The 18,554-nt window shown below is 46.0% G+C and overlaps 1 protein-coding gene across 2 annotated transcripts in view; it reads right to left on the reverse strand.

Moving 5' to 3' along the window:
* The window catches only part of FRMPD2 (FERM and PDZ domain containing 2), a 122,831-nt gene that overhangs the window by 72,973 nt on the left and 31,304 nt on the right, over nt 1-18,554 (reverse strand). For both annotated transcript variants that reach the window (XM_074374351.1, XM_074374352.1), the window contains exons 2-9: nt 15,778-15,903; nt 14,790-14,947; nt 10,651-10,716; nt 8,260-8,451; nt 6,097-6,229; nt 5,350-5,437; nt 2,211-2,337; nt 28-99 (exon numbers count right to left, since the gene is read on the reverse strand). In XM_074374351.1, coding sequence (XP_074230452.1) covers nt 28-99; nt 2,211-2,337; nt 5,350-5,437; nt 6,097-6,229; nt 8,260-8,451; nt 10,651-10,716; nt 14,790-14,947; nt 15,778-15,903 — 962 coding nt within the window. The remainder of the gene's footprint in view (nt 1-27; nt 100-2,210; nt 2,338-5,349; nt 5,438-6,096; nt 6,230-8,259; nt 8,452-10,650; nt 10,717-14,789; nt 14,948-15,777; nt 15,904-18,554) is intronic.

Below are 18,554 nucleotides of genomic sequence, written 5' to 3' on the forward strand. Positions count from 1 at the left end.
CCCTGCTCCGTCTAACCCAGCAGTTACCACAATCGATCCGGGCAGGTGCAAGGTCACCGGGGCCTCTCCAGCCAGCAGGGCGAACTCCGGCCTGGAGAACTGAGGAAACACGCAGAGTCACTCACTGTAGAGAAGTCATGTTCCACGGGGCTGGACCCCCAGCTGCAGAACTGGGCTTCCCCCGTGGCTTCACATCCCCCACCCACCACCAGCATGCCCACCCCCAGAGCCAGTGGGAAGTAGGTGCCAGTGAAATGGAGCTCAACTGGGTTGAGGCCCTAGTAGGCTGGGCATCTGGGAGTGGATGTCTCACAAGTGGGTGTGGTCTGGGAGTGTTCAAGCTCTTCTTTCGGGGATCCACTTCATTCTAAATTTCATAATTTATGCCTCCTTTATATCATCTTTTAATATCTCAAAATTATTAAACACAGTATACCAGACAAATAGATATTATATGCAATAAGTTTTGCTGAAAACAAAAATACCTTTAGATTTAGATTCGATGAAACGTTTTTCCAGCCCAACCCTGGATATGGAATCAGTCGTGCCCATGAACAGCTATTCTCAGTTTCACAATACCTGCTGTTTCTGTCACACTTGTGACCCAGGAAATGCCTACATACCATCATTATTTAGACCCAGCCATCACCCTGTGCAGTGTGAATTCTCAGCCTGTTTTGCAAGAAGCTGAGACCCCAAAAGGGTAAGAAACTCACCCAAATCTAACACCAGTGTGTGATAGGACTGGGCGGGCCTTCTAATGTGTCCCCCAAGAGGCCACCAGTCCTGCCAGGGGGTGACCTGTGTCCTGAAAGAGTTCCCAATAGACGCATCTTTAGTGAGTGGTTATGAAGAAACCCTAAAGCAGGTGAACAAGCCCTCCCTGATGCCGGGTCAGTCATGAAGACTTGACAGTGGCCTTGGAGGGCAGCAGGGGCTGGAGGGGAGTGAGAGCCCGGAGGCACACAGGAGAGGATGTCCTGAGGATACCCTGGGCTCAGCTCATCCCTAGTTTATTGAGCATCTTTAAGCAAATCTCTCTCTGCGACGGACAGGCAGACAGACAGACAGACAAGGCCTTCTGGGGGCATCTGGGTCTGACATTCCCAAAGGATCCCTGATACTCAGACAGAAGGCCTGGCAGAGGCAGCCTCCTCAGTGAACAGCCTGCCCAGGAGGGACTTGTCACAGATCCAGGGCCACCGATCCCCACAGTCATTGTGGGCTTGTGTGGTTATTATAAATTTTTCAAAAGAAACCGAACAAGAAATTCACAGAAATACAAAGTACTAATAAGTATAAGAAAAATGTTCAATCTGATCTTCACTGTTAATTGAACAAATGTAAACGCCATTTTTCAGCCATCAGTATGTCAAAGATTGCCAATGATAGCATCCTGATTCTAGAACAGTTACACTGAAACAGACACTCGTGGGCTGTTGATGAAAGTAAAAATGGTTACATTACTGGAAAATGACTTGGTGGTAATGTTGGAGGAAACAGTAAAAAATGGGGTCAAATAAAAAAAATTTTTAAACAGTTTTTCAGCTAATGACATTATTGTGCATGGAGAAGGGACGCTTTTTATCTGAACACCGGAAGTGGCTCTGATGGCTGGAGCTAGGGCTGTTTCGGAAGGAAGGTGCATCCTGGGACCACCCTGGATCTCACTCTCCAGCACAGGCTCAGCAAACTGGCCCCTTAGCAGAGACCAGCCTGCCAGCAAGAAGTCAGGGGTCCCTGGAGCCATGAGCAGCCTGGATTTCCAAGGCTTCCAAGCCTCAACCTCCCATGCTTGTCCAAATCCTACTGCCCTGTGTACCAACCAGAATGGAGAATCTCTCCCCTATGACTGTCCCAGCCAGACCTTCGGTCCCACATTTCACCTGCTCAGAAGGCCCCTTCCAAGAACATTCCACCTTGCCAGCTCTTACCAACTCCCATGTTCTGCCACCACCCCACACCAATGGCTGTGGACTTCCTGAACCTGGCAGCTTCAGCCTTCTGTCCTACGGAGTCTACAGAAAGACCACTCAAGAACATGCCCTGAATTGCACATTTCAGGATGATTTTAGTCCAGCTCTGTAGATCTCAGCCCAGGGAAAGCAGGCCCCCCAGAGGACCCGGCCCATTTTCAGCTGCTGGGTGAGTCATACATGGCTCCCCACTCACACCCCCCTTGGGAGAGCCCTTTGGGCATCTCTGCTCACCTTTCCCTTTCTTTGCAGGAAACCCCTCTGAGAGGGAGTGGCCGGCCGTGAGTTTTCAGGGAGAGCAGAACCAGAGCTGAGCCGCCGGCCCTCCTGAGGATCTGGGGGCCCTTCAGCAGGAAGTGCGCTGGCCAGGAGGTCAGAGAAGGGCAGCAACAATGAACAGTGGAAATAGCTTCCCCCCCAACCCTGCATACAGGTGCTCCGCTACAGAGTGTACCCATCTCTGCCCCTTCACCCCATGAGTTATCATATCTGCTTTGCCAAGGAGGAAGCTGTGGCCCAGAGAAGTTAGGGCTGCACAGCCGTGGGAGGCAATTTGGAGGCGCAAGGGCTCAGTTCATCTCCTCCCCAGCCCCCGACCCTGTCTCTGCTCACCGTGCTCAGGACAGGCAGGCCCTGTGACCCCAGGGCCTGAACACCTGCAGCAGATGATAGGCTGCAGGGCATTCTGACTTTCCTCCCTGGAACTGTCTACCTTGTTCAACATGTTTGGACAATAAACACACATTGTTTATGGAATCAGAAAAAAAAAAAAAGCTATTTTCATTGGGATAATAAAAAATAGGTATTTTTTCTTTTTTTCCCCAGTTTTTTTTCATTCTTTTTTAAATTCTTTTATTTTATAGAAGTGTAGACTGGGATTTCAAAATTGTAGAATACATAAACAAGATTACACTGTATAGCACAGGGAAATATACACAAAATGTTATGATAACTCACAGAGAAAAGAATGTGACAATGAGTGTGTATATGTCCATGAATGACTGAAAAATTGTGCTGAACACTGGAATTTGACACAACATTGTAAAATGATTATAAATCAATAAAAAATGTTAAAAAAAAGAAGTGTAGTCGATTTACAATGTTAGCAATTCAGTCATATATATACATACACACACATATATGTATATATACGTATATATTTCAGATTCTTTCCCATTACAACTCATTACAAGAAATTGAATATAGCTCTCTGTGCTATACAGTAGGTATTTGTTATTTATCAATTTTACATATAGTAATGTGTATCTGTTAATCCCAAACTCCTAATCTACCCCTCCCTGCAACTTCCCCGCTGGTAACCATCACTTGTTTTCTATGTCCATGAGTCTATTTCTGGTTTGTAAATAAAATTTGTAGCTTTTTTTTTAGATTACACATATAAGTGACATTATATGATGTTTTTCTTTCTCTGACTTACCTCATTTAATATGATAATCTCTAGGTCCATCCATGTTGCTATAAATGGCATTATTTCATTCTTTTTTATGGCTGAGCAATATTCCACCATATATATATACACCACAACTTCTTTATCTATTCACCTGATGATGGACATTTAGGTTGCTTCCATGCCTTGGCTATTGTAAACAGTGCTGCTATTTAGGGTGCATGTATTTTTTCAAATTAGAGTTTTCTCTGGATATATGGCCAGGAGTGGGATTGCTGGACCACATGATAAGTCTATTTTTAGTTTTTTAAGGAACTTCCATAGGGGCTGTATTAATTTACATTCCCACCAGTAGTGTAGGGGGGTTCCTTTTAAAAAATAGAATTTTAAATAGAGAAAAAAGCATTGCAAGATGAACTCTGCAGCCTCTCATCAAGGCTGCAGCTGTGTATTTTTTTTTTTAATGGAGGTACTGAGGATTGAACCCAGGACCTTGTGCATGCTAAACACACGCTCTACCACTGAGCTATACCCTCCCCCGCCTTGTTTGTTGGTTTGGTTTATTTTTTTAAGTTTTTTTTCAGCTGTGTGTTTGACATCAAGCTGCCTATAGCCTTTGGCTGAACCATGGGGGACAACAAGTTAATACATATATAAATAAAGCTTCAAAATGTATAATGTTCCAGGACGATATGGGCCCATGTGGCTTTTGAGCAGATTTGTTAGACTGATTCCAAAAACAGCCACAATTCTTCTCCCTGATCCACTCACTGTACAGTGAGTTTGCCCCTCCTCCCATCAGGAGGTGGAGTCTGTCCCCTACTCCTTGAATCTGGCCTTGCTGTGGCCAATAGGATAAGGTGGAAGTGGTGAAGGGCGAGGGCTAGCTCTGGAGGTTCTGGGGAGTATCTTCTCTCGCTCTCCTTTTCTCCTTCCCTCCTCTGTATCTCAACTCTGCCACGGTCATGAGAACAATCCTGGGCTAGCTAGCCTGCTGGTGAAGAGCCAGGGCTCACCTAGACAAGAGCACCCCACCCCCTGGAGTGGAGCTGCCCAGCCGAGCTGCAGCTAATCACGGATGCACACGGGCGTCCAGCAGAGTCCGGAAGCCCCTCCCACCTGCGCTCAGCTGACATTCCCAGCTCACAGAATCAGAGCTAAATTAACCACTGTGCTTATCCCCTGCATTTTGTGACTGTTTGTTATGCAGCTTTGTGTGACAATAGATCATCCCAACAACGTGGAAGCACACTGTTCTCTACCTGAGCCTGAACTTGGGTCCCAGAGGAGACAGGATGCCCTGACAGCTGTCATCAGGCCCCTCATCACCTTGGCTTCATATCTGCTTCAATGTGGCTTTTTCACCTGCCAGTGGAATAGGGTCAGCTTCTTCTGGCAAAGCCAGGGACTTCTCATTTTTAATAATCAGAAAAGAAAAAAAAAGCAGGAGCAACATGGATAGACCTGGAGATCATCATACCAAGTGAAGTAAGCCAGACAGAGAAAGACAAGTACCATATGATGTCACTTATATGTGGAATCTACAAAACAAAACAAAAAAAGACACGAACTTATTTACAAAACAGAGAGAGACAGACTCAGACATAATAAACAAACCTATAGTTACTGAGGGGAAAGGAGATAGGGAGGGATAAATTGGGAATTCAGAATTTGTAAGTACTAACTACCATATATGAAATAGATAAACAACAAAGTCCTGCTGTATAGCACAGGGAACTGTATTCAATACCTTGTAATGGCCTATAATGAAAAAAATATGAAAAGGAATATATATATATATATAAAACTGAATCACTATGCTGCACATCAGAAATTAACACAACATTGTAAATTGACTATACTTCAATTTTTTAAAAAAAGGAAAGAAAAAAGAAAGCAAAGTACAGCGGCTCCCACACCCGCATCCCACACCAAATTCACTGCCCGGTACACCTTGCTGCTCACCTGTTAACAGAGAGGCTGCAGTGACCGTGAGATGCGGCGCTCAGTCTGGGCTCTGGGGAGCTCTGGGTCTCTGTGTTTCTCTCTGAAACTAACCAAGCAGCATGGTAGAAGGCACAGGCAGAGGCAAAGAGCACGGTCTCTTGAATTAAGCAGCCTGGGGTGTGGGTATCACATCACAAGTTACTAGCTGTGTGACGTTGACAAAGTTACTTGACCTTTCTGAGTCGGTTTCCTCATGTGAGAAGTGGAAATGGAAATAACAGTCACAGAGGGTTGGGGGAGTTTCTAGAGGGAAAGATAAAACCTGACAGCAAAGAGTACCTTGTCTTAGGGACAACAGACAGTAACATCAATTTTTTAAAGAATCTTAGATTCAGGCGAAAAGTAGAGAACAACAGAAGGCATGAAGATTGTTCTAAAAAGCCCTTCTTTACCTAACACACCTGGAGCAACAAAAACAATCTTTCACAAATTGGTTTTCTCTTCTCTCCACCTAGAAATCAATTAAAGGACAATTTTTCTTTCTTGTTTGTTTAAATTTGTTTTAGCAACTTGGACAGTTAAAACTCAATTTAAAAAAAAAGGAGCTCAGTCAGTAGAGCACATGCTTAGCATGCACAAGTTCCTGGGTTCAATCCCCAGTACCTCCACTAAAAACAAGTAAACCTAATTACCAGCTCCCCCAAGAAGAAAAAGCAAAACAATTTTTTAAAAGAGTCTAAAAAACCCTCAGGGCACTGGACCTACCTCTACAGGGATGCAGACACCCCAGGACCTGAGCAGCTGGGCTCTCGCGGCTCGCCTGATGCAGCCTGTTCCTGAGCAGGTAGCTCCTGTCCCGCTGCCCGGACGAGCTTTCTTCCACAGCCCTCTGCTCCACCTGAAGGTCAAGTGTGTTGCACATCGGCATCCCAAAGTCGAAGGGGGATATTTACATAGATACATACAGCCTGGCTATCAGTTTGAGTCTGTCTTATCCAGTGGGAGCCCAGCAATGCGCACGGCAGCAACCAGAACCAGCTCTGTGCCCACTACCCACACATCCTACAGGTGGTTCCCTCATCCTGCCCCCCCCCATGCACACCTGTGCCTTTGCTCATGCATCCCCTCCATGGGCTAGGGTCTCCCTGATGAGCTCCCCTGTGCCACCAAGACCCAGGGCTACATCCTCTCCACTTCTAACCCTCTCCACTCTACTCTCAGGGCAGGTATAAATGTCCTCTCATCACTTTACTCACATCCGCCTGTATTACACGACGTTACAGTGAGTTTGCTTGCTTGTCTGTCTCTCCCGTCTTCACCATGTGTTATATGCACCATTGTAGCTCACCTAGTTCAGTGCCCTAGTAAGTGTCGAATAAGTGATGGAAATCATTTTCTGATTTCCTGATGGCAAGGCTGCACAGTGTGGGAGAAAACGACATACCAATGCATGGTAGGCACTAGCATCTTTCAAATAAATAGACCCCCTTCTTTCCCATCAAATCCTCGGGCTCAGTGAATAGGAGCAACATATTTACAAGCCAAAGAGAAAAAGGGTCCAAGAATGAGGGTAGGATGGGAGAGGCATTTTCTGAATGACTGTGGGCAGCATCCCACCAGCGTCCTCTCCTCTCCATCCACATGACTCCTGTGTAGTCTTGCTCTCAAATCCCCAACACGCTCTCTGGACAAGGGCCACACTGCCCAGCTGGCACCTCACTTGCCTCACCTGAGCCCCAGCTCTGTCCTGGCCTCAAGGGGGACCAACACTTGTGAAAATCCTGCTCCAGATCTCCTTGTGGGATCAGGTGGAGGTGGTCTCCACCGGAGACCACTTCCTTACTCGGCTTGTCCCCCGACCTTCCATCACTCTCACTCCTGGGAGCATTTCCCCAATAACTAACTTGCCCAAGAATGCCCATCGCTGGCTTTGCTTCAAGGAGACCCAACGTAAGTCAAATGCTTACTATGAGCCAGACCCCATGTGAGCCACAGGGCAGCAAGCAGCCCAGGGCGACAGGCACAGCAAAGGGACCCTCTGCAGGTACAAGATAGCAGAGGGGAGGGAGTGGCTAGGGACCACATAGGCATGGTCAAGGAAGGCTTCTAGTGTAAGGGCTAGGGTTGAATTTTGATAGGTGAATGAGTTCATGAGTTATAAATGTGATCGTTTTTACATAAAGAGGCTTTTTCAAAGATCCCCAGGGTCTTAGTCACGTTAGAAATCTAGGCTCACCCAAAGGTCTTCACCAACACTGCCCAACAGAACTGTCATAACAGGAACGTTCTAGATCTGCCCTGTTTGTGAACAACTATATGGCAACAAATTGGACAACCTAGAAGAAATGGACAAGTTTCTAGAAACATATAGTCCACCAGAACTGAATCAAGAAGAAATAGATAATTTGAACAGATCGATTTCACTTGAAGTGAAAGACAAACAGTAATAAACAAACAAACAAACAACTCCTTGCAAACAAAAGTCCAGGACCAGATGGCGTTACTGGGGAATTCTACTAAACATACAAAGAAGAACTCACACTGATCCTTCTCAAACTCTTCCGAAAGACTGAAGAGGAGGGAACACTCCCAAACCAATTCTATGAAGCCACCATCAGCCTGATATCAAAACCAGACAAAGACACAAACAAAGAAGAAAATAACAGGCCAATATCTTTGATGAACATAGATGCAAAAATTCTCAACAAAACAGCAAACCAAACCCAACACATAAAAAAAATTCTAGGTCTGCCCTGTCCAGTATGGTCCTCACCAGCGACAAGTGGCTACTGAACACTTGAAATGTGGTTGGTGTGGCTAAGGAATTGCACATTTTCTTTGACCTCCTTTCAAACTTGGCAAATTTGAATTTCAACAGCCACATGCGGCTGGTGGCTCCCGGGTTGGAAAGTGCAGATCTACACTGACCTGGGAGATGGTGCCCAGAACCATGCCAACCAGCTGTCTGATGTGGAGATTGGCAGAGGCTGGGTAGACAGTCACTTCTTCCCAGTGAACCCGACAAGCTTCCAGGATGGACGGCAGGGACAGCCGCCTGCGGGGCTGGTCTTCGCACATGGTCAGCAGAATGGAGTGCAGGGGCTCACAGAGCTGCAGGGGCTGGAGAGCAGAGGGGCGGCCGCTGAGTCCACCGCCTTGTCAGGTGTGCAGTGGGGACGACTGGGAACAGATGTTCTCATTAACTAGGCAGGTGGCCACTCCTTCTGGGGAGTTTTGGGAGGGGCACCAGAGACATCACTGAGGCCACAAAATGCTGAGCAATGATCTCTGCATCAGCTGTGTGTAGTCTGCTGCTTTCTCATCTGGAATGCCCTTCAGTGCCTGGCAGTGACTCTGACCATGTGCTTGGAATGTCTACAAAAGATAGATGCTTGACAAAATGGATTTCCACCTATGCCAAGCACCCAGAGCAAATGGGAGAGCAGCTTTTAACTCACGAGCATCTGGGCAGCTTGTCATTTTCTCAAATGATTTAGGTGGGTCTCACTGGACCTTTACCCTAGAATGGGAGCTCCAGGAGCACAAGGACTGTGGCTTTTTCACTTTGGAATCTCCAGCGTTCAGCATAAGGTCAGTCAGTCATCATTGGTTGAACTTTATGTCACATGTACACATTAAGCAGAAGAAAAATTAGGTGTTTTATTAAACACTTCCCTCCTGAGTTTAAATGGCCACCATTTACACGGGGAAGGTCTCAAGTTCGGACTCACAATCAGGAGTTTTCTCGCACTCACCCACACTGCAAGTCACTTTCCAGCTGAAAGCTGCACCACCATTCCTTGTCCTGCAGCATCAGTTATGAGTGCCTATCTTCACGTGTAACCAGGTTACTGAGTCCTGCACATCAGAGTGCCTCTTACGGACCTGGGACTGCACAGTTACTTGAGACAGAAGGCAGTCCCTGCCTTCAAGAGGTGCACCATGTGATAAGAAAGACAGTCACTTAAAGAGACAAGGACAGTACAGGCTGATAAGGGCTTTGGTCTCAGGACGTACAAGACATGGCAATAACACAGAGGAAGGGGACCAACTCAGCCTGGGGAGGAAGAAGGGAGATGGGGAAAGAATTTGAACTGAATCTCAAAAAGCACACTGGGGTTGACCAGGAGAAAAGTGGAGGAGTGAGCCACAGACAGAGGGACCAGCGTAGGCAAAGGCTGGCATATGTCTGGAAGGATGGAGGATGCGGGCAGGACCGGGGCCCAGGGCAAAAGGACAATGTAGTTCAAAATTGTTAAGAATTTCAAGACAGTGACAGCAGAGCATTAAATCAAGTGTGGGGCCCTTCCAAGTGCAGGGCCCTGTGCTATTATGCAGGCCACATGCCCACGAAGCCAGTCCTGATTTTGGCTGAGTACCAGAGAGGAACCAGGGCCACAGGTAGGAACCGATCCTGGACTCCAGGTATGCTCTTCTGAGAAGTGGAATGAAAGCCCATGGGGAGTGGGGAGCAGTGAAAGATTCCACAGAAAAGGGACATGAGTAGGTTTCTCTTAAGAAAGAGCACCAGAAGTGCCTGGATGTTGAAATGGAGAGGGCAAAAGTGAGATGGAAGGAAGGGAGGGAGGGAGGAAGGAAGGAAGGAAAAGAAGGAAGGAAGGAAGGGAGGGAGGGGTGGAGGGAGTAAAGAAAGGAGGCAAACAGGCTGAGCAGAGTTCTCCAGGATATGTTCTTGTTACACTAGTTTGTACTGAATTCTTATGATGTCAGATGAAAATTTACACACACACACAAACACACGTATGCACTCTGCAGTCAAAAATTTTGTAAAGTGCTATGATAAAGTTTAAAAGTTTCTGTGATTTAAGCCTTCTCAGTCACTCACAAACTGCTCTGAAAAATCTTCAAGAAGAAGATATTGTAGGGAACATTTTCCCAAATTGATTGAGCACAGAAGCTTTTTTCATGGATGTATCTCACTTTGGGATGGGCTGCTTTATAGTCTTTTTTTTTTTTAATAAGTTGGTATCTTCAGTATCTATAAAATCCTCTAGCTTCCTACTTCTTCAAGGCTGGAGTGGCAAACAAGTCTTATCACGTTTGCCAATCCCAAATTGTGGCTGCCCAGCGTGCCACGTTGAGTAGGAGTCTGAGATTGTTTCTGGATTCAGTGAGACCAGGTTTTTAATCAACTGTCAATGCCTTCCTAGAACCTAGGAGGACAGAGTGATGGCACATAGCTCAACAGATGTGGTGCCTGCCCTGGAGAGAGAAACAAACAAACAAACAACAACAACAAAATGCTAAATAAATCCAAAGACATGACCTAGCAAGACTTTGATTATCTTCTTTACAAACCTGATTTGGTGGAACATGAAACCCTGCTGACCAGTAGAGGGTCATTCCTAAAGAATAGACATGCATCTGCCCAAGAGAAAAGGCACATGATTAGATTTGTCACCTGTTATTCTGTGGTCCTGTAAACAACATATAATTAATTTCCACGTGTGGCAGACACTGTTGGCTGGCTAGCCCAACAAGCACCTGCAACTCCCTTAACCTTTGCTGCATCCTACTCTAGAGGCTGAAAGCCTCAGTGGCTGTGACATTCAATTTTTGTGAAAGATGTGAAGTAAGTCTGTTAGGGGGCTTCTGAGAAAGTTTGTTCTTTACTGTTAACAGGAGCACATTGGCTAGTCCCATCCTTTCCACCTTTCTTTCTGTCTTGAACACTGATGTGATATATGGAATCATGGCAGCCATCTTGTGACCATGAGGCAACAAGCGTAAGGACAAGAAGGGCAACAGCTAAGGAGGGTAGAATGGAAATATACAGCCTGGATCCTTGATGATATTTACTAAATCCCTGACCAATCTCTAGACTTCTTGTTAAGTAAATAATAACTATATCTGTGGTTCCAGCTGCTGTATTTTAAGGTTTCTGTTTCTAGTAGCCATAGCCATCTGTACATGGCACACTGGTTCAGCCTGATTAAAAAGCATCATATGTTGTCAGAAAGCAACATGGTGTGTAATGGAAGAGTATATCTGACTTCTTTGAGCCTCATCTTTAAAATGAGTAAAAAGTACCTGTAGATGGTAATAATAATTACTATTATTGTTTTGTTTTTATTGGACAGAAAGCCCTTATAACAGACCAAGCTATGCTCCAAGTCTTTTACTTATATTAACTCATTTAGTCTTCACCACAAATCCTCGGTATTTAAAATTGTCGCCATTTCACAGAGGAGGAGACTAAAGCAAAGACAAGTTAAGGAACTTGCCCAAATAAAACCTAAAGCCTAAACTTGAACCCAGGCCCCAGAGCCCTGTCTCTGTCACCTCTGAAGTCCTCCATAAATGTTATTATTATTATTATTATTATTATTATTATTATTATTATTATTATTATTATTATGCTTCTATTTTAACTGAAAAGGCACATTTCCATTAAGATCTCTCTTTTCATGAAATGACTCCAGGAACTTTGAAAAGGAGATGTTGAATTCACAAAACATGGTATGTAGAAACACGTGGTTTACTTGAGCAATCGACTGACTTTAACACAGGTGGGTTGGGTTTTGGTTTTTACATCTTAGGTCAGGGGCATGTGTCCAGTGTCACATATGCCAATTAGTTCTCTTCTTTGTCCGAAATTGTGCCCCTCAACCAGCCAACCACTCCTCTGATAAATGTGACTAGACATCTGCAGGGAAGTTCACCAACTGCACTTTCATTTCCGAGAATGGATCCTGAGAAGGGCTGCCTGAGCATTGCCAGAGGCCTCATTCACACCTGGGAACCTACCTGGATTCCAAAGACTCTATCTTAAACTGCCCTAAGGCAAGGTCTAAGGTCACAATGACAACAGGTTTCATCCCAAATCCCAAGTCCTGCCCACTGGTAGTTGTTGGGATGGGCTGATGATGGTGGCATGAGTGACTTGGATTTAGAGACCTGCCCATACCTTCCACCTGCACCTGGGACTAACACTCCAACCAGTGGGGCAAACATCTCTGTGCTGGTTAGAGCTGAATGTTGGCCTGAGGAGAGGAGTCAAGGTATATCCTCCTAATCAGGGCTGTGGGAGGATTCTGAGTGCAGCCTGTCCTGAGACCACTGTCCTGATTGCCCACTCCACCTACCCCAGGACCCGAGCCAAACTGGATGAAGAGAGGAGCCTGGGATGAATGGAGAACAGCAACTAACAGAACTGAGTGGCAGGGATGCTGTAAGACAGAATGGTCAGGTGACTCTGCTTCCTGGCCTAACAAATAGGGCTCAAGGTCATTGGCTTCTGCTCCTTAAGCCACACTCCCATATGCCACACCTAGAGAATTAAGCCACCAACAAAAATTGCTGTTTGGTTCATTCAGGACTCAGTCTCTGACCGCACTGACCCTCTCTCAGCTCAAACTCACCCTCATCTTCCTGGCCCCAAATCTCAGTAACACAACACACCTCTCTGGTTCTTAACTCAGGCTCCTCCTTTAGCCTTGGAACTCTGAGAGCCCTCACTCCTCTCCATGGAGGACCACAGCAGAGGAAGGAGGATGTTCCCCAGCTAGGCTCAGCTCCAGGATGCTCTGAGCAAGGAGTGACTAGACCTTCACAGGACACTCAGTTGCAGGTCAAGCTGCAGTCAGGAAGGTGATGTCTATTCCTCACCAATGCAAGTTGAGAGGGACAGAGAAAGACCCCCAAGAGCACTCAGGATCTGTCTTAGCCCAGGTCCCAGAGAAAACAGAATCTGAAGCAAGGATTAAGTGCTGACACTTCATATAGGAGCTGCAAGTCCAGGGCAATGAGGGTGAGGAGAAATGGGACAGTGAGGCAAGGATGGCGGTGATGTGTGGGGTCCTCATGCTGGTAGGTCACTTCCTTGTACCAAGACACAGAGCACAGCAGGAAGCAGAGCAGACATGGCCTCTGCACTCAGAACTTCTCTAGGAGGCCTGGAAGTCTTGCCTATCCTGAAGCAGTTCATGAAGAAAGAAGGAAGGAATGAACGAGCAAAGAAAGAAAGAAAGGAAGAAAGAAAGAAAGGAAGAAAGAAGGGAGGGAGGGAGGGAAGGAAGGAAGGAAGGAAGGAAGGAAGGAAGGAAGGAAGGAAGAAGAAAAGAGAGAAAGAGGAAGAAGAAAAGAGAGAAAGAAGGGAGAATTTATCTTCTTAGTCCCCTCCCACCTCTCATTCCCATTGGTCTAGGGTCACCCAATAGGAAACTAGCACCACCCCCGCCCCGCCCGCCCCCACCCCGCATGTTCAGGTTTCAGCAGCAGGACCATCTAGCGGTTGCTCAGAAAGTCAGATCCCGCAGCTCAGGCTGTGCCCTCTTAGCCGAGTCCACAGTGTAGGTGTGGGTGGTGCATCATCTAAAAGACCCAAATAGAGGGAATCTGAGAGGCACCCAAGTCTGCGTCCAACACAGGAGTCCAGGCATTCACCCCAGGGATCCCGACAGTATAGGAACGGGTGCTGAGGCGATTGCAAGTGGGGTGACAGAGTCCTGGCCCCTGCAATGGTGACTGTCATGCTTTCACTGTCATGATCTAACTTGAAGACAAACCAGTCAGACACGGGTCCGGACAAACCAAACCTGTAAGCCACTGAGGCCCTGTTCCCGGAGCCCAAAAGGCAAAGCAGCTCCTGTTCCAGGATGCCTCCTGAGAGGAGTGGACTTTCCAGATCTGCACTTTTCCCGTGAAGGGGAAAGGAACAGAACTCACTGACCTCTAAATGCCCACCATGCCCTGCCCAGTACTGTGTGCCTAGCTGACATCCTTCTTTCCTTAGAATTTCTTCTGTTTAAAATTGAAAAGAATGTTTAACCAGAATTTTGTGCTATTCAAAAGCAAAACACAACTACGGAAAAACAAAAATCACCACGGATGTTGCCACCCAGGAATAATCACTGCAGACATGTTTTTAGAACTCTGTGTATGTGTACACAACTAGGATCACACTGTACATACGTATGTTTCATTTCTTTTCAAGTCATTACATACGTTTCTACAGCTTCATTTTAATGCTGTCTTATTTCATGTCTGCTCTTACCAGACATTCAGCTTGTTTCCAGTTTATCACTAATGTCAACAATACAGCAGTGAACTTTGCTGCAGCTAAATCAATCTTTACTCGTGCCTTGCAATACATCCCGGTTGAGGACTTGTTGCGTCTGTTTTAGGATTTTGGCTCCATGCTGCCAATGGTACTAATGCCCCAGACCATGAACCTACAGTTTTTTCAGCACTTTTTTTTTTTAATGTTTACAGTAAGGTGATGGATTAGGTCATATTAACCCCACTTTACAGATATAGAACTTGGGGCTCAGAGAAGTTCATTTGGCCTCATCTAAGAGGTAATAAGTTGCTGGCAAGAAAGCCTAGGAATAAAATTCTTTAAATCCATTCCTCAGGGCTGAGCTGGGGATGACCTAGGACCAGGTCTTCCCCAGAGGACAGGTCCAGAGGTGCTGCAGAGACACCACCTGCCTTACCTGAGATGCATCAGGCTGCTCGTCGTCACTCTGTCCTTGCAGCAGTTCAGGGGCCTTGAAAGGAGCTGCCTCTATGTGAGAAATATGGTCTTGGAAGGAAAGACTTCCAGCTGCAGAAAGCAAGGCTGACCAGGGGCAGACCACATAGTCCGAGGAATCTGAAACCAAGGCAGTGATGGGGGTATAGAGACAGAGCCACCGTCTGGAGGGCCATCTATGGGACTGTGCCCAGCAGGTGTCTTGCAGAGCCTTCTCTGGGATAGACTGTGAGCAAGGACCGAGGAAACAGGGAGCGGAGGGAATTCAGCCCTGACATGTTGCTGGCAGGAATGGTGGCAGCAGCAGTGGCTGGGAAACTAGCCCCTGCATCCAAATTCATAGGTGACCCAAGAATCTCAAGGTAAAAGGTAAAAAGAGGTCAGGTCCACCTAGAAATTCGCACAAGTCTGAGTTCTCTAGAACCAAGTCAGGAACCAAGTTAGCTGGTCTGCTGGACATACTATCGCTGTTCATCAGAACCTCCAAGGCAGGAAGGAGGGAGTGAAGACTCAGGAGGACGATGCAGTTGAAAGTGCAGGTGCACAGCCTCCCTTCAGCTCCCCACGTCAGGACTCTCACCCTGACTGCGCGTGTGCCATCTCCCGCGTGGGGAGCCTCCACCGCCTCCTGGCAGCCCCCAAGCACGTGTGACTTCTGAGTTGACATCTGAGTCTGGGCACTCAGTGTTTGTTCCAGTTATCAGTTTAATGCCCAGGAAAAGCTGCAATACCAAGGCGGCAGCAGAGACTTTCTTCCAACTCTGCCCTGTGCCATGGGTCCAGAGACAGCGCTGCCTTTCCAGAGCAGCTCCGTGGGTGGGTGTCCTCTGCCTACTGGTTCTAACATCTCGGACTGATGACAGATTGGGAAGCAGCATCCGGAGATGTCTGTTTAGGAAGCTTCCCGTTCAGCTCTCTGTGACTCAGCTGCCCCAGACACACTCTCTTACCATCACGAAGGTCTTCCAGCAGTCTCTCAGCAGCCAGGGACAAGAGGGACCAGATTTCCTCCTCAGACAGAGCTTCGCCCCGGACCTGCAGGACACTGGCCAGAGTCACAGAGGCCGGGCTCATGCCTGCAAAGACATGCGTGTGGCAGAGACCTTGTAATGCTCAGGAGCGTGCCTGGACTAGCAGTCACCATGCCAGCCCAGGCATGGTCCAGCCCCCTCTGCAGCACACCAGCCCCGTGTTTTATCACTTGCAACCCCAGGGCTGGGCACAGAGCCAGGCACATGGGAGAAGCTAAAGAAATACTCACTGGGGTAGGGGCTGGCTGGGCTCGGCTGGTTCTCAGTGAATAAGTACATAAAAAATAAATAATCTTCCAATTAAGGGTTAAGTCAATAAATGAACAAATGAACCATGAGAATGGCTCCCTCTGAGCTGGGCATGCACTGTTGCAGAGAGCTTCCTTGCCCGGGGAATGTCTCTTGCCTGCTCTCCTCTCTGTCTGGGAAAGTGGGTTAACAACCTCTTTTGCGTCCAATGCATGATTCATGTCTTTTCCTCTCCGGCTGCCACATCCAGAGCTGGATTTGATGCCAGCACCAGCCCAGTCTCTGATGATCACTAACACCTGCCTGAAAGACGAGACTCGCTAGACGGAATAGTAAGCGCTGTGTTTTGAAAAGGTGCAGACTCACAGGAAAGCACAGGACTGATTTGCTGGAGGAGGAGGTGAGGAAGGCTGGTCTTCTCTCCTCTCTCTTCCTAGAAGTGCTCCTTTAAACTAAAGCTGACATTTAAATGTCTGTCCCCCTGACAAAGCTGCCACCCACTAATCTCCAGGTGCTGTGGCAGCAGGAAGAGGCCAGGCAGGCTTTTCCTAATCCATTTACGTCACTGATCTTTTCCAGAGCCAGAGCTGGGAGGGCGGGTGTGCTGTGTTGGGGGCTGGCGGTGTGGGGAGCACATTATGGCCCCCCTCAACCTTCCATCCGATATGCTAATCCAGGCTCTCCTCTCACCAGCTGCTGTCTACATATGCCTCTAAGTCCAGCCTCCTGCAGTCTTAGGAAGAGAGACAGATTCCCAGGAGAGGAAGCCTGGCTCTTCTGTCTGTCCCCCAGGGGCCAGAAGGGCACTACAGCAGGACCTAGGGAGAAGCTTTCTGTGTGAGATGCTATTTATCACAAGGAGTCTATGAAGAGGGGCTGTTGGTCCTATTTACAGGTAGGAAAGCAATCCAAGAGAACCTAGGAGAAGAAATGATGGAATCAAAACTGAAATACACTCACAACAAAAAAACAATGACTATACGTATGTTCATGTACAACCGAAAAATTGTGCTCTACGCTGGAATTTGACACAACATTGTAAAATGACTATAACTCAATAAAAAAAGTTAAAACAAACAAACAAAACTGAAACACAGGCCCTCTCTTGTCTTTCTTTTCTTTATTCTTCCTCCTACTTCTTTCAAACCTTTCTTAAGACCTATGGACTACTAAGAAATGAAATCTCTGACTCTCAAAATATATGAAATGTGTTTTTTTCTAGTTACTTTATGACTAGAGAAAAATACATTAAAAGTCTAGAAAAGCTGGTGTAGCTAGTTAAGGCCATCGTTTCAGCGCAGTAATTCAATGGAGGAAGGACGGGCTTTTCAACAAATAGTACTGGGCCCATCAAGAAAAAAACGCACCTTATACAAAAATTAACCCAAAATGGATGACAGGTTAATGTAGAACATAAAATTATAAGTTTTTAGAAAAAAATAGGACATGATATTTGGGATCTAGGACTAGGCAACAGGTTCTTAGACTTGACACCAAAAATACAAAGAAAAAAACTGACAAATTGGACCTCATCAAAATTAAAAACTTTTGCTCTTAGAACGATGCTGTTGTGGGGAGGATATAGTTCAAGTGGCAGAGCACATGCTTAGCATGCACGAGGTCCTGGGTTCAGTCCCCAGTGCTGTCTCCAAACATAAATAAATAAACCTAATTACCCCCCCAAATTAATAAAAATAAATAAATAAAATTTAAGAAAAAGAAAGACGCTGTTAAGAAGATGGAAAGACAAGCTAAATACTAGGAGAAAATATTTGAAAACCACATATCTGACAAAATATACATGTATAGAGTATTTATAAAGAACTCTCAAAACTCATCAATTAGAAAATAAACCATCCAATTAGAAAATGGGCAAAAGGCATGAACAGGCACTTCACCAAAGAGAATATACAAATGACAAAGAAAAAAAGATGTTCAACATCACTAGCCCTTAGAGAAATATTACTACGGATCAAGAGGAGACAAATGAAAAATATGCACAGTATGTAAAAGGGGGTCGAATAGTACCTAACACAAAATAAACACTGTATAAATATTAGCTTTTGTGATTATTACTGGGCAACACTAACCGAGTATTCATAGGTAATTAATGTATGGTACTGAAAAACTACAAAAATTATTATGGTTATGGATGGTCTTAGATCCATTAGAAAAATTCTATATTCAACAAAGCAACATATTGAGTTTTTCTTATCTAATAGCTTAGTAAGAGGGCTTAGGCTTGGTTGAATGAGATTTCTGCTCCTAATTTAATTCTGAGTGCCTCCTGTAGAAGGAACACAACACCATCTATAGTCTTACAAAGGGATTAAGCCTAAATCAGATCAGGTCTTTGTATCCAGTTGCCATTGTTTTGAACTTTAGAGGATAAAGAATATTTTGAAATTGCAAAATCCAAACTTGGGAAACTCTACAAGTCAAACAGC

Source organism: Camelus bactrianus, chromosome 11, assembly GCF_048773025.1.
Source record: "Camelus bactrianus isolate YW-2024 breed Bactrian camel chromosome 11, ASM4877302v1, whole genome shotgun sequence".
Taxonomy (NCBI): Eukaryota; Metazoa; Chordata; class Mammalia; order Artiodactyla; family Camelidae; genus Camelus; species Camelus bactrianus.